This window comes from Bemisia tabaci, chromosome 6, assembly GCF_918797505.1.
Source record: "Bemisia tabaci chromosome 6, PGI_BMITA_v3".
In the NCBI taxonomy this organism is placed as follows: Eukaryota; Metazoa; Arthropoda; class Insecta; order Hemiptera; family Aleyrodidae; genus Bemisia; species Bemisia tabaci.
The window spans coordinates 19,036,984-19,051,902 of NC_092798.1; the positions used below are offsets into that span (position 1 = coordinate 19,036,984).

The 14,919-nt window shown below is 34.5% G+C and overlaps 2 protein-coding genes across 3 annotated transcripts; both read right to left on the bottom strand.

Moving 5' to 3' along the window:
• Nucleotides 1–105: 105 nt before the first annotated feature.
• Nucleotides 106–7,366, bottom strand: LOC109042151 (1,5-anhydro-D-fructose reductase). Of its 2 annotated transcripts, none has more exons than XM_019058747.2 (7): nucleotides 7,213–7,366; nucleotides 5,958–6,043; nucleotides 4,776–4,943; nucleotides 3,711–3,908; nucleotides 2,056–2,312; nucleotides 1,387–1,546; nucleotides 106–834 (listed from the first exon to the last, which is right to left on the bottom strand). In XM_019058747.2, exons 2-7 carry the CDS (start codon nucleotides 6,033–6,035, stop codon nucleotides 694–696), a joined length of 1,002 nt encoding a protein of 333 aa, XP_018914292.2. In that variant the 5' UTR covers nucleotides 6,036–6,043; nucleotides 7,213–7,366; the 3' UTR covers nucleotides 106–693. The 2 variants fall into 2 exon arrangements, with proteins under 2 accessions (XP_018914292.2, XP_018914283.2); XM_019058738.2 differs by having other exon boundaries at nucleotides 7,029–7,356.
• Nucleotides 7,367–9,160: 1,794 nt separating this feature from the next.
• On the bottom strand, nucleotides 9,161–13,486 carry LOC109043577 (oxysterol-binding protein-related protein 11). Its single transcript, XM_019060826.2, has 5 exons — nucleotides 13,230–13,486; nucleotides 12,023–12,149; nucleotides 11,012–11,221; nucleotides 10,427–10,622; nucleotides 9,161–9,496 (listed from the first exon to the last, which is right to left on the bottom strand). The coding sequence occupies exons 1-5, from the start codon at nucleotides 13,325–13,327 to the stop codon at nucleotides 9,315–9,317; spliced, it is 813 nt and encodes a 270-aa protein (XP_018916371.1). The 5' UTR covers nucleotides 13,328–13,486; the 3' UTR covers nucleotides 9,161–9,314.
• Between the last annotated feature and the right edge of the window lie 1,433 nt (nucleotides 13,487–14,919).

Sequence of the window (14,919 nt, forward strand, 5' to 3'; positions counted from 1 at the left end):
GCTGAATTTGATGAAAATATAATGGATGAAGAAGCACTACGGCCACTCTTTATTTGAGATAGTTAGTATCAATGTGCTATTTAATGTTGGTAATAAAAAAAATACTTTTTGCACTACTAAGACATTTTATTACGTGAATGGATCAATAAAAACATCATTTTTAATGATAAAACAACAATCTTTGAAACTATTTATTAATAAAATGCTAGAAACAAATGTATACTAAAAGAGGCTCCCTAGATCATTTCTGGGGTCCATTTGATGGAAGGAGCCTGAAATTTCATCCATGTATGTTATACAAAAACTGTGAATCATAACGACTCCGTTTTACCCTTGTCTTATTTGCACCAAACTTATTAGGAGTTTTCACATGAAATTTTTAGAAATAATTCACTGCTCCATTATTAGCTTTCTTAAGAAGCGAAATTTGTTTTTTATGATGAAGTTATTGAGCTCATTGATGTTTGGAACAGATGAAGAAGATTATTGCAGCATATTTTTGGAAAAAGTTTAAGTAGAAGCAATTTTTGGACAAATTTTAAGTAGAAGCAATTTTTGTGATGAGAAAGGTATAAAATAGGGTTTTTTAAAATATCACAACAGTGAGTATTGCACAATCAATGTGACCTAAGTTACGAACTGTATTTTCTTACAAATCTCTTAAAGCACTCGGAAAATTAAAGTTAAAAACAATTAAAATGGAATATTGAAGGGATAGTTCTCGTCTTTTTCAACCCCAGGGAAAAATAGGAAGTCGAAAATTCGCCCAGAGGATCCTTTATCCAGGGCGCGAAGGGTGTCTACTTCTTGGTCTGAAAGTTCGAAGTCAAATACCTGAGGAGAAAAAAAAAACGATGAAGTAAAACTACACTATCTGGATCAACTGGTTTTAAAGTTGCCATACTTGATAGTTCATTTTGTTTTATTCAGCAGAGAGTAAATTGACTGTATGACATTATATTGCTTGACCAATATTATTTCACTTTTTTAGCCATTTTTAGATTTTTTGGTGAAGAGCTGCTTTCCTTTTGAGAATCTTTGTTGCGGAGATTTCAGTGTGAGCAAAGACAGGCGTAATTATTTGCCCACACCAAACTCTCCTTAACTCAGATTTTTAAATGTAAAGCAGCGCTTTACCAAAAAATCTTAAAATGGCTAAAAAAAAGTGATGAAGTATTGATCCATTTGTTCTGGAAGAAAATAAATTTTGTCAAAATTGCCAAGGCAAAACTGGTTATATTCATATCTATCGAGCAAAAGTATTTCGGCCCAGGCATAACTTGTTTTTTTGCCGAAATCAAACCTTCTATTTTAGGCAAAGGAAATAATGAACAGAATTTTTGAGGCATTCAGGTTTTCGTTGAATTTCAAAAGATCTTCGGTTACCTGTAAGTTCTGTTCTATCCGTTGGGGATTGGAACTCTTTGGGATTACGGCAAAACCTTCTTGCAATAAAAACCGTAGTAAAACTTGAGAAGGAGTCTTTTTGTGAGTTGCAGCAATTTTCTGGACAACAGGCTCTTCCAGTGGATTTAAATTCTGCAACCTGTAAACGGAGCGGATTTTTTAAATTATCTTAAAATAAAAAAAAAAAAGATGGAAACAATCTGGTATGTAAGTGACAAATGACAAAAAATGCAGATTCTTCTTTCTTTCAGGAGAAATGACAGATCGGAAGGGAAACTTTAAGAAAAGCTTTGAGGAGGGATTTGACACAGATATTGGTTTATTTGCTTCTCATCGCTTTGTTTTTAATCGTTAAACTTGATAATAGGTCATGATATTTTTACTTTACATATTAAAACTTGATCCTTTAGAACTCAGTTCTTTCCTGATCATAAATGCAAAATTAGGATGCCATTTTGCCTAAAAAACAAGAAAAATCTTAGAAACAAATTTTTTTTTCACAAAAATTGTTAAAAGTGTTTTCAAGTCTACCAGAAGGCGATCACTAAACCTGACCCCTTCCCCTCAGATGACGTCCTTACTTAGAATGAATCATGGTATATGTAAAAGTAATAAAAAACAAAAAGTAAACACTGAAAAGCTACATACTCTGTTTCACCGTTTGACACAGCTTTGAAGAAAGTTTTACTTCCGGGTGATCCAAGAGGGGCATACCCGCAAATAGTTATGCCGTGCTGTGAGCAAAACTTGGCCAGTTCTTTTTGTTGTAAATAAACATGAAGTTCTACTTGCAAATTGGCTGGTTTAATCCTTGCGTTTTCCACTATGTTTGCAATTTGCTTCGAGTTGAAATTTGACAAGCCAATACTTTTCGCCCGACCAGCATCAACTTGTGCCTCCATTGCCTGGGGGTTAGAAATTATCAGATTTTATCAACTAGAAATTCTATTGATGGTGATTAAGTCAGGCTTAGTTCACCAATTACCATATGTATCTGATATTGGGTGAAAAAAAAGAAAAGAGAAAGCTACATATATTACTTTATCTGGATGAGGATAAAAAAAGCATCAATGTAAACTTTTAGAACAATTTCTACTGTTCTACTTAAAAAAAAAAAAAACTGTCCAAAATTAAACGAAAATCATACCATTACATCAGTAATTTAAAAGAGTGATGGAAACGAGAAATGAAACGATAAGAAATTCACAGAAAATTTCTACACAGAGAGGAAGAGGGAAGAAAGCCACCCTGTGCAGAAATAAATTTCACAGAGGTATCTATTAATTCTTATTGTGTTCAAATCGTTACAAGTAGGTACTTGGCTCAGACAAATATCAGCCTGTGGAATAAGTGTAAAAAATTGCTGCAGTTTCACAGCATCTACTAACATTACCCATGAAAAGTTCAAAATTTAACGCTTTTTCTAGAACTCAATAATAACTCAGACCTCTTGGCTGCCAACAGCTAATTGCCACGGTTGCCATGCATGATTTGGATTCGATATGGAGAATTTTCTGCCACTCAGGTCTATGCAGACTAGAAAAAAAATGCAGAAGCGTTGACGGTAGATGTTAGATTGTCAGAGATAGGGAAGAATGAAAGCAAAGATAAATACAAGCATGCTTCCACTTTTGTTACAAAACTTTCACTCAACTCAAAGAGCAGCAAGTCTAAACAACGAGAAAATAAAAAAGCATACAAGAAGCTTAAAAAGCGCAGGTAAAATGAATGAAGCACAAAGTTTCATGCAATAATTATTAGTTGCATAAACTCTCCTATAATTCAGGACATATTAAATTAAAATCTTTGCTTAAAATGCAATAGTAATTTGAGGGAACTCATATTTTCTCTTGAATTTCTGCATCAAAAGAGCTAAATCATGACTGATACTTGAATTTAGATTTGAGGAAGTCCCAATTAGATGGAATAAACATAACTGCATTTCATGTTACCTAATTTTCTCTCATGCATTGACAGAGAACCGAACTACTTAATGTCTTTACACTTTCTATGAATTACACTTACATTATGAAGAAAATACCATCAAAATTACAAGAGCCGGTACCTACAGCTTAGTTTTCTATTTAAAAATAAAACAACAAAGAAAATAAGGCAACTACTGATGTGGTTGAGCTGATTTCCAGTAAATCTGTCTAATTCTAAAGTGATATGGAAGCAGAGTTATTACGTATGAACAAGGAGGCAATAGTCTAGAGGAGTTTGGAGGTAATAAGTTATTTTGATTAGTTACCCGAATGAGAACAATAGCAAACATTGAAGAACAATTATGAAGCTTCACTTACCTTCCATAAACTAATAAGATCCACCGGTTCTCTTATGATGTTCCCTTGCTCGTCTTTGGGCAAAGGATTTGTATCATCTTGCTTGAATCGTATTGGGAGATGAATTAAGTACAAATCAACATAATCAAGATTCAACCATTCAAGCTGCTTCTTTAAGACCGATTCAACGAGTTCAGCAGCGTTATGTGTGTTGGGTAGCTGGAGGAAAAAAACAAATCAGTGAATTACTAGTGAAAATATGAATGGGAACACTTTTAAAAAGAGTAATTTTTAACAAAGGCTAAGTAAAAAAAATCGAAAAATGTTTTGAAAACACTTTATGACATCCAACTTTTATGCTCCTTCGTCCCATCATACCTTCAGTTAGGCTCAATATTTTTCAAAGCCCCTTGTGCCATCATAATTTAAGTTAGGCTTGACATTTTTCAAAGCTCCTCATGACAAAATTTTCAAAGAAAAACATCTTTATCCAAAAGGAAACACATTTCAATTTTGTGTTTTACCAGCTAAAAATGATTTTTATGGGCAAAAATTGATTCTATGAACAAAAATTAAACGATTGCTAGTAAGTAACGAAATTGAATTTTTCACTTCAGTAGCATCTCATTTCAACGTTTCTTGGAATAACCTCTTTTTCTGGAGACAAGGTTTATTTTTTTCGAGTTTTCGTTAATTGTTTCTTGGTAAGGCAATTCTTGATATGCTGTTTTTCTGGTATGAAAACATTGTTAAGAGATAGGCAGGACTGTATTTGCTTAAAAATTCGAGTACGTATTAACTTTTGTCTCTTTATGATAAATTTGGTGAGAAGAGAATCTTAGGTTTCATTTGAAAAGTTGTAATCAATGATTGGCTTGTATTCAATAAACATAGAACTATACTAGTTTTAAATAAGATGATAAGCACCATGAGTAGAGATCGTCATTCTCCAAAGGTATCAAGCTTACAAAATTTGACTGCAAAAAAGGGTAATGTTGGTGAACTCAAAAAGCGCGAAATAAAGAATGGTTGCTAGCACAAAATGTTTTTCAAATCAATTTAAATATTTTTTGATGAATTACAAACCTTGGTTGTGATGAACAAGTCCTCTCTTTTAATTTTTCCGCTTGAGAGCCACTTTTTGAGAACTTTACCGATGCTTTCTTCATTTTGATACACATAGGCAGTATCAAGATGCCGATAACCAACAGATAATGCATGATCGACTGCTTTTTCGATTTCATCTCCTCCGGCCTGAGAGATATAAGAAAAAGGTGAGATGAAAGTTCTTGGGAAAAAAATTAGCAAAGAAAAAGACATTTCCGATTCCAATTGATTTCACTAAAAAAATTCTATCCAAATCAGGTTTTTAGAATGATGAGCAATTCATCATCGCTTGCGTATAAATTTCAGACAAACTTGAGAATCTGAGAGAATGGTTTGCAATAAAGGAAAAATATCTTTGCCGTACCTTGTATAAAATACACTTTGTTACCTCTCCTAGCATTGCGCCCTGCACTCATCCAAATGGGTTGAAGAGTGATGCTGCATTGGTTTTCGTTAAGCCAAAAACAAAAAACAAAAAACAAAAAATTTGCGCACAATAGTCAAGTTAGTATTGTGTTTTATAGCATAGTATAAACTCCTTGTAGTCTCTTTAGAGCATAATTTTTCCTAGCATTTATCTATATATCCATTGAAACCACAGCTGAAAATTGACTGGGACTGACTGTACTACAAATTTTCCATAAAAATGCATGAATAATGTCTCAAATTATGTGAGTGATGTGCATTTCCATTTTCAAGTCTATATCAAAAGGCTCAGTCCTGACAAAAGGGTGTTCTTGTAGTGCAACATTCGGCTTATGAGGTCCACACATTAGAACTGTCGGACACGGACAGCATACTTAATCATCTTGAACTAATAGCAACTTCATGCTAACTACAGACAATTTTTTTTTACCTTGGTTTTAAAGTGTTCATCGATTGGATGGATTGAACTAAATAATCAGCTAAACTGCATCTCACATTCCCTAATTTTCCCTCAAATTAGATTTTTTTTAAACAGAGAACTAAACAAAAAATTGCCTTGAACACTCTCTGAATTTGCCCTGAATATTCTCACAATATTTCTAATCGGACGATGAGTACCTTTTTTTAGGAACAAATACAATATAAGAGAAAATTAATGAACATCTGATGTAGTTGTTATACTTAAGTAATTGAGATGCTAACTTCTTTACTAGCTTACTGTTATCTCTTACTTACTTGCCATGTTCCTAAGCCAATGACAGGCATTTTCATTGCTCCAGAGGTGAGAACGGAAGTGGATGTTAGCTTTGACATAATGGTAGCTGAAAAAAAAAGAAAGATGGGTAGTAAATGAGAAAAGAAAGTGATAATTTTGCGTGGAATGAAGAGAAGTCTTATGAAATCAAAAAGGGCCCTTTCAAAATTTTTTTGAGAAAAAATTCTATTGATACCTACAATCATCTTTGTGACAGGCAAAGAACAAAATAATGATAAGATGCTCCTGTGATATTTTTAGAAAATCTTGGGTTTATTAATTTTTTAAAAAAGTACATAAGATAAGTAAAATTCTTCAGTGAACTTGGAACATCTTGTAAGAAACATACTAATCATATTGATGTAACAATTACTGCTGGAGAAAATTTTGTTTTACTTCAGAAATTTGAAACTTTGGCAATTCTTTCGCCACAAGACAATAAGCTTCAACCACCTGCCTCGGCTCTTTGCTCAGCAGCGTAAGACAGGATTTAGCAACCGATCGCATTTAAATTCTTTGTGCCAATTAAAAGTTGCCAATAGTAGAAGTAACTTGCAGGATGATTAGATGTTTGAATTGTGGCTCCTTTCCTTCATTTTTGGCTTTTGTCAAATGAGGCGAATAAAGAAAGGTGGTCGCATTTCTAGTTGAGCTGCCATTTTAAAGACTGTGACACGCAGAGGGTACATGTTTTGCCACGCAATCAGGATGTACCTGAAAAATATCCAATGCCGTGTGACGTTGAGAGGATACCAGATGCAACCACCAATCTTTATAGCTGCTCTGTTTGTCATAAACGCAATCTAACTGAAGGATGCAAACATACTAGCAATCTGGCGTTCGTCCAGCTAATTAAGCACTATCTGACATCTTCTTCGGACATTCGTTAAAACCTGTGATCAGAGCGTCGTTGCAAGAAGTACCTACTCAAAGATGAAGATTCCTCAAAGAATGAAACTACCTCCAGACAGACAAAAACTGATCATTCGTGCATCAATAATTCTCCCAAGAAATCGAGATTCTTTCGAGAAAAATTGAAACTCAGAGCTTACCCTTCTGTTGATTTCCACTGCTGAAGAACTCACTAGATGAAGAAAAGCTGTCTTGTTGTCACGTAAGTATTTTTTCTATCTATTCTCGGTTCCAATCAGTACCTAGCCAGCATCACCACACTTGTTGCATCACTGGAACCCACAAAGTAATGAAACGGATATTGGAAGTCACGCTAATACTTACATAACTCAACTGAAGAAAAGACACGATAGAATCCTAGAGAAATTCAGCTGCACGAAGACGTGCCGATAATCACAAGGTATGAAATAATGCCGTAATCCGTTATTCACGCATGATTGTATTCCTCAAAATAAATATGATATGATCTTCTTACGTAAACAAAACGGATGGGCGTTATCAACTTATCAACATTGTTATCAGCATCGGACGATGATTGGTCGAGTGGCGGTGTGTGGAAGGTTCCCTGATTGGTCGATGCGAAACATTCTCCATGACCGGGAAGTTTTAAAGTTTTAATAATAGTCAGCCTGCGCGACATGCAAGCCTGTTGTGGGAGTGCTGGATCAATGGAATGAATATTTTATTGGTCCATGCCGAGAATTCATTATGTCTATTAGAGGCATCAATTAACTGTCTATTTCCATAAATCTCTATCCGAAACTCCTACAATTACTTCGTAATCAAAAGGTTTAAATATTGTACATTGGAACAGATACTGCTTTGACCCTAATGACATGATGTGCCTCCTGAAAACGATTTCTTCAATCTCTATCTTTCCTCTACCTGGTGATTCTTTTTAGAAATAAATTTTTCAATACTCATGATAATGACTACTGTCAAGGTAGCATTACAGGGAGTTCCATAAAAAAAGCATTTAGCGGTGGTTGCCTGACCGTCTTGAAAACCATTGATCTTTCTTCTTCTTATACAAAGAATTATGTCATGAAGTGATAAATTACAGTTTTTGAAATGGAATTTTGTTTAAGACGAACTAAATTCTCCAAAGCACTTCAGAATATGCTTTCTAAGATTCTACTGGCATCACTTCATGATTAATTTTTCCCGACTTCGTTTTCTGAGTTTGCTCACTTCTGATACCCTGATGAAGAATTAAATGGTTTTGCATGACTGGACAGGTTCTGGGATTTGTGTTTGTCTTAAAACTCTTTCAAAATAACCAAGAGCAAGAAAGGAGTAGGTGTCTTATAATAGAACCGAGTTTTACGCATGTAAAATTATTCATTTACCATGATTTTTGAAAAGCAAGAGATGTGCTTTTTTTGAAATTTTTAGCTGATATTTTACAGGCCAGCCACTTTCATTATTAAGGGGTAAGATGAAAAAGAATTTGGTTTTGAGCAAAAATGGACAATGAATTTTTTTTTAAAGTTTCGAGTAGCTGTGTCTTGGTGTACATTTTGGATGCAGAGATACTTTCAATCACATACCTTGAAGGATCAAAAAACATTAAACGTAAGCATTAGTTCCCAGTGAAAACAGCCACAATGGTAGAAAAGGAAGATATAGGAGCTCTCAGTCGCACACTCATCTATCTTTACTTCGAGAGCCTTACAAGAGGCTTTAGATGTTTTATAGAACTTCCCTACAGTCCAGCATGTTAACTGGTATTTTCATAAATTTTGCATTTTAATTTACAAATATGAAAAGTTAGATCAAACAGCCTAGTTTTACAGACGTTTGAAAGAGGGCAGTGCAGAAAGTTATTGTTTTCCTCAAATTTTAATGATTATTTGGGCTCTTTAGAACGGTTTCACAGTTGGTCAGAGCTTGATGGTTCCAAATTATATGAAAATGGTCTTGCAAGTATTGTCAAATTTTATTGACACAACCAAAATCTTACGTTCCGATGGTAATTTTGCAGAATATCAATGGTGAAATTGAACTAAAAAAACTTAAATCTAGATCATAATGTTTCAAAATGTCTGCTCTAATTTTAATTTTTCAGACGGAAACCGACTAATATTTTTGCATTAAAATCTACAAAATTTAACAAATTACAAGCAGTTGAATTTCTGGCATTAACTTAAAAAAATCACCGGAAGTTTACTGCATCAAAAATAGGGGGATGTGTTTATTTCAATTTCAAGAGATGCCTTTTTTGATAGTACATTTTTTCATGAGAGAGAGACAAAATGTTGAGATAAAAAACTTTTTCAAAGAAGCAGCGAATGAAAAACTTTATTAAAACAAAAAAAAGAAAATTTTAAAAAAAATGTACAAATGACATTTTCGGTCTGTTCATTTAAAATTACAAGGAGGAGGGAAAGTGAAAGGAATCATGAGAGAACCTAAGCATTACAGTATTACCTTTTCCTTTGAGAAATAGAGGACATGGTATTTCTACTTAATGTTGGATATTGACTATTTGGGAAGGGGTAAATTGACTGTTGTAGGATCATCGTGCATTCGTTTAATGATGAACACATCGCTTGAGAAGCAGCTTTCAGCAACAGTAGATCTGTGTCAACATGTTTTAAAGATGATCCTGTAAAGCAAAAAAAGAAAAATGAAAAAATTACTTTCAAAAATTTAATGAGCTTAATGTGCATAAAATGATACTTTGTCGAAAAATGTCAAATGTCTTACAAGTCACAGAAGTAGGCCGAAGAGTTTGTTCCCATATTTTAGAACTTATTTGAAATAGGCTTAACAGAAACACATCAAGTTATAACACGTTACCATCTTTGAATCGAGAAAAATAGGTAAGAAGTTTTATTCCTCCATGAGATTTTGAGGATTATATTTATGTTCAAAATATTTTTCTTCGACTTTGAATATTTGACAGGAGAAAGTATAGAGCTAGTTCAATTCAAAACTACCCCTGGTTCATTTCATCCAAAATGCGACTTGAGACGTTTTGTTACACTCAGTCCATTTACTCACATTAGGTATTTTCAGTTTTTCTTATTAGAAGTAGAGTTTTCAAGAAAGCCAATTTGCTAAAACGTGAAAAAATAGAGCTTGATTTTCTCAACAATCGAACAATTGCAACAACACTCCCCAAAGGTATTTTTTTTCTTCCTGTAAAAGGGACTGTTCATGGAAGCTGCCAGTATCACGAGCAAAACATCTTATGATTTGATTAATGATGACAGTTTCATCCCCAGTATATTTTTTTTATTCCATAAATGATCAAGTTTGTTTTTGGTTCTTGAGCGATCTTGCTTTTTGGTAATATTTTAATCAAATTCTGTTCAACACAAATAAACTGTAAGAAAAGTAGCATAAAAAGTATCTAATTAATTCTTGAAACTGACGATGATGTGCAAGAAAACACCGGCACATGTAGTAAATCTTCTTCACTACACAGCATTACTGCGATGAATTTTTAAGAAACTATGATAAAATGAGTTACGGTCATCTTAGTTAAGAGTTTTTGGCCAAAAGAGCAATCCCTAGAAGGCGAGATACTTACCATTTGCTGGAAGCTCTTCTATTGCTTTGATGAGCGACTCATTGCTGAACTCAACTTGACTAAGGTGTTCGCGAACACTGTTGAATGCATCAGCAATTGCGACGGAACAAGGACTAGAGGAGGATCCGGATAGAACACCTGAACTTTGACTGCGATAGCCAATGAAAGGATCTCGGGTGGTCAGCGGTGGATTTTTCTAAAATAAAAGAGGAAAGTAAAACATGTAAGTTTCGGAGACCTGACAGTAAATAAAAAAAAGGCATTTTTCTGTTCCGCAAAAAACATTGCCAACAGGTAATACAAACAACACTGAGTGGCTTAGAAGACCGTATGAAAAAGATACAATTTAATTTCGAACTAGTCTTGAATTGCTTCATTTCACAAAGCAGATATTATAATACTTAAATGAAGATTATTATGGTCGTGCCAAATTAATTTGGATGTTAGTGCAAGGAGAAGTAACAATACCTCTAAAAGTTTTCATAGAAGAAAGTTTTTTGTCACTGTCATTGTAACTGTGAAAAAAAGGAGATAAAGAATTCATGTACGAGGAGACTAAAAGCACAGACAAAGAAAGGATAATACCTGAGCGATTGCAACTGCATGCAATTCAACCGCAGCTCGTAACTTATTCACCCACTCTTGACGAGCTCTGGCATCTGATGCTTTCAGCTTGAAAGACTCTCCATTGATTGAGTTCACGGTGAAAGTGTGCGAGTCTTCATCACTAGGTGATATGACAGCTGCAAGGAGATTTATGGAACCTCGAGGCTGTTGTTTTGTTTCACTTTCATTCTAAAAGAGAGGGCATACCGAATATTCTTAATCCAATTGAAAAAGTTGGATGACTTAGTAACTTTAGACTTATTAACTTTTTTAGATATAACTTTTATGACTTACGATCAGATGAACTCTTAAGTGCCTCCTGTTGAAAACTTGACTGATCTATAGCATGTTTCATAAATGTATGACATTCTAAGCTGCTTTAGTTGATTGTTCACATTATTAATATGTTTTTCTTACTGTTTAAACCCATTCATTACATGAACCATAGCCAATCAGCTCTCATGTACAAAATGTGCAAAATAAAATGAAATAAAAAAAAGAGAGAGAACAGTGATATTCCTGTTTCCCACATTACGTACATACTAATGTTTTTTGATGGATGAAAAACTGATTGTCAAAGGACTTGATTTATTAATCAATGACTGAATGAATATTCAACCAAAGGTCTGTAGATAAAGCCCAATTATTTATGATCAAAGTTTTCATTCAAATCTTGAATGCAACTTGTCGAATGAAAAGTTGGATAGTATGATACTGACTGGAGATAACGACAATTTGATGAAAAATTGAACGGAAACTTGAATGTGATGTCACACTCAACTTTACTTCAATTGGCGGCGCCAATTGGAAGGAAAGTTGAACGGGTAATTGAATCAATTTTTTTTGCCTTAAACTTTCCATCCAACTTTCCTTTCAATTAAGTCAGATGAGAAGTTTGATAGTGTGAATTATGCTTTAATTTTAAATTCCCATGTAGAAGGGATTCAGAAAAAACTATTGAGGAAAATAAGTATGGGTTGATATACTGACCAGATAGTAGTTTAGAACTCCTTTTTTCGGATCCAAGATGAACCACCTGTACTGGTAACCTTTCATTACATTCGTATACTTGTAAAGTTGGCCTTCAAATGCTTGGCACATGTCATTTGGATCAGACCTAGAGGATTGAAACATAAGAACATTTTAGACAAGGTATATAAATTTTCCGAATCAATAAATTTCGAAGATCAACTCAACTGCGAGGTACGCAAAGGTGGTAAGCCAAAGTCTACGTCTTGCGGCTCATTATAATAGGCTGATAGTCTAATGTGCATTTACATGTCAGGATACAATTTAAGAGAGCTGTTTTGCTGCCACCTTGCGCAGAATGTTCGCTTCAGTTAAAACGTTCCGACAGAGATTCAGGCTAGAAATTCGAACCAAAAACCGAAATATGTCAGAAGGTTGCCCTTTCATTCCCAATCGGAAAAAAAGAGACAAAAATTTAACTCTCCTCTACTTCAATGAGTGTCACTGATGGTTGAGTATCTCCAAAAATTTCATTACTACCTATTGTTTCTTCATTCACAGACAGACAGCTGAAGTCTAGAGCTAAAGTAAGATTCCTTCAAAAACGTTTCAATTCTCCTTACTTTATGTTGTCAAGCAGTATCTGAAAACACCACCTACAGAGGGTGTGAACACATATTCCAGGGGATGGTTTTGACTATTTGATAAGTTGATATGCAAAGTTGAATCGGAGATAAGATTACACTAGATGCCAAAGTGTTACATTAAGTAAGTAGGATGAATGAGGTTACTTAAAGTAAATTTAGATCAGGATGGGAAGTGCTACCCGCAGAAAGGAATCAATAAAGGGCTGATTGGGAATGAAAATTTACCTATGATGCTTGGAACCTCATTTCAATAACATGCACTCTTCAGAAAGCAGACATTCAGAAGAAGGCTTATGATCAGACTATAGTTCACAATTTGAAATTTAGTAAGAAGCTCTATTTGTTCCATCTTTGTTTTTAGTCATGCGTTGGTCACTTTGATACCTTCGTCCATGTAAAGATTGTAAAACTCCGCAAGTTCTTACAGCACTTCGCATATTTAAACATGTCTTCTTATGAGGACATGATGATAAAATTATGTTTGGCTTCTCGTTAAAACAGTGGGGCAAATACAATAAAATCCTTGTGAACTAAAGATAGGAAAAATTTAATGAGATATTAAACATAGATACCCTACTTACATTTTGAAGGAAGAGTCTGTACTGTCAATCTGAGAATCATAAAATTGCGAAGAATTGTAGGCTTTCTTCTTGGATCTTCTTTTTTTCCTATTCAACATGTTTAAAACACATTTTCTGAGAATGCTTTTGCCTTTTTTTCGGTAACCAGGCAAAAAGGACTTACTAAAAATTGATCTAAACCACAGAATTAGAGGTAGAAATCTGAGATAATTGAGTAAATATCACTCGCGTTTCTGATAAGGAAAGTTGTTTTGGATTGGGAATCAACTTTGCGCCCATGCGGGCTCTGTCGGCACAGAGCTGAACTAAACCTTAGTCATCAGCTGCATTGTATGTACATTATTGTTGACGAAACTCGGGTGTCTTACATTATGTTTTATTTACTTTGAGACATTTCTGAATCAAATTAAAACAAGGAGATGTGCACAGAAGTGTTGCATTAGCACGTAAGATAAGTCGCTCCAGTGACTTCGGGCTCCGAACTTCATGCGAATCGACAATCTCAGTATTGAAACTTGGCGGTTTTGAAAACGCCTTCAATTGAGGCGTGATACCTCCCGCATTCCGGAGAGTACGAATAGTTGTAGCGTTGCGCCTTACCGATGCGACGGAAGATTTTTTTCAAACAAAATTCTTCAAAAAAATTGTCCTAGCCTGGATGCTGGGGACTGTGGGGAACAGCAACCCCTATTATATCCCGACTCCTGTTTCGTTCATGCTAATTATTCTGTGTTCTTTCTCACGTAGCCTTCCTATCCAGTTATCCAGATAAAATTCAAATGAATTGCTGTTTTTATTTTTCATGCATATTTTACTTCTTAATTCTTCATGCATATTTTACTTCTGCATATTTTACTTCTAATCATTTGAAAAGAGACACCCTCTCCTAAGTAATGGTCATCGACAGCTAATCTGTTGGTGTTTTTTTGAGTTTTACATGCATTTCCTGGCCACAAGGCTAAAATTAAAGGCATTTCACAGGCAATCATCCACTTAGAGGTATAATTACCAGGCATCTACTACGCACGTAGTTTTAGGATTATTTTGTGACAAACTGAGTAATGTTCGTTATGTTTGTCTAGCAAAATTATTAGAAAATGGCACGATTTAGGTTTATTTACCACTTTAAGAGCCTTTTTCAGCAAAAAAGGTTGAAATTAAAGGTATTTACACCCATATCCTCAATAATTTTATTTTCCAGGCATGTTCTATGTATGTACTTAGAGGAGTATCATATAGCAAATTGAGGAATTTCAGAGTTATCCCAAGAAATGATCAAATAATGGCACAATTTTGGTGTTTTTAGCGTCTCGCGGGCCTTTAGGGGCTAAGTGGTGAAAAAAAGGCACTGAAACATGAGATCTCATTAAAATTTTGTATTAAGGGTACTCTACACCTTCTGAGGATCATTTAAAAAAAAAATCGTAACGAAAAATGTTTTGCATCTTAAAAATTACAAGAATTGGAAGGTAGTAAGGTTTTGCCCCTAAAATGAGGCACAATTTTCGGAGACATTCAAGCGTAGCCCGCGAATGAAAGCAGTTGAATTTTTTTGGTATTTTTTTCTTAAATCTGCATACTTTTATTGACTCCGTGAGTTTTTAGATTTCAGATCTAATATTTTGCAGAAGTTCAACAAAATCCGAGTCGTGGTTTTCCCTCCCTGGTTTCCTTGCTTGGTAGGTTTCAT

Excerpts from the sequence above, each read along its gene's own strand:
- LOC109042151 (XM_019058747.2), bottom strand. The coding sequence starts at position 6,035 with ATGTCAAAGCTAACATCCACTTCCGTTCTCACCTCTGGAGCAATGAAA. Across the intron at positions 3,909-4,775 it reads ACTTGTTCATCACAACCAAG|CTACCCAACACACATAACGC; the intron begins GTTTGTAATTCA and ends TTTTTCCTCCAG. Across the intron at positions 1,547-2,055 it reads GTGTCAAACGGTGAAACAGA|GTTGCAGAATTTAAATCCAC; the intron begins GTATGTAGCTTT and ends CTCCGTTTACAG.
- LOC109043577 (XM_019060826.2), bottom strand. The coding sequence starts at position 13,327 with ATGTTGAATAGGAAAAAAAGAAGATCCAAGAAGAAAGCCTACAATTCT. Across the intron at positions 12,150-13,229 it reads ACAGACTCTTCCTTCAAAAT|GTCTGATCCAAATGACATGT; the intron begins GTAAGTAGGGTA and ends TCAATCCTCTAG. Across the intron at positions 10,623-11,011 it reads ATGCAGTTGCAATCGCTCAG|AAAAATCCACCGCTGACCAC; the intron begins GTATTATCCTTT and ends CTTTTATTTTAG.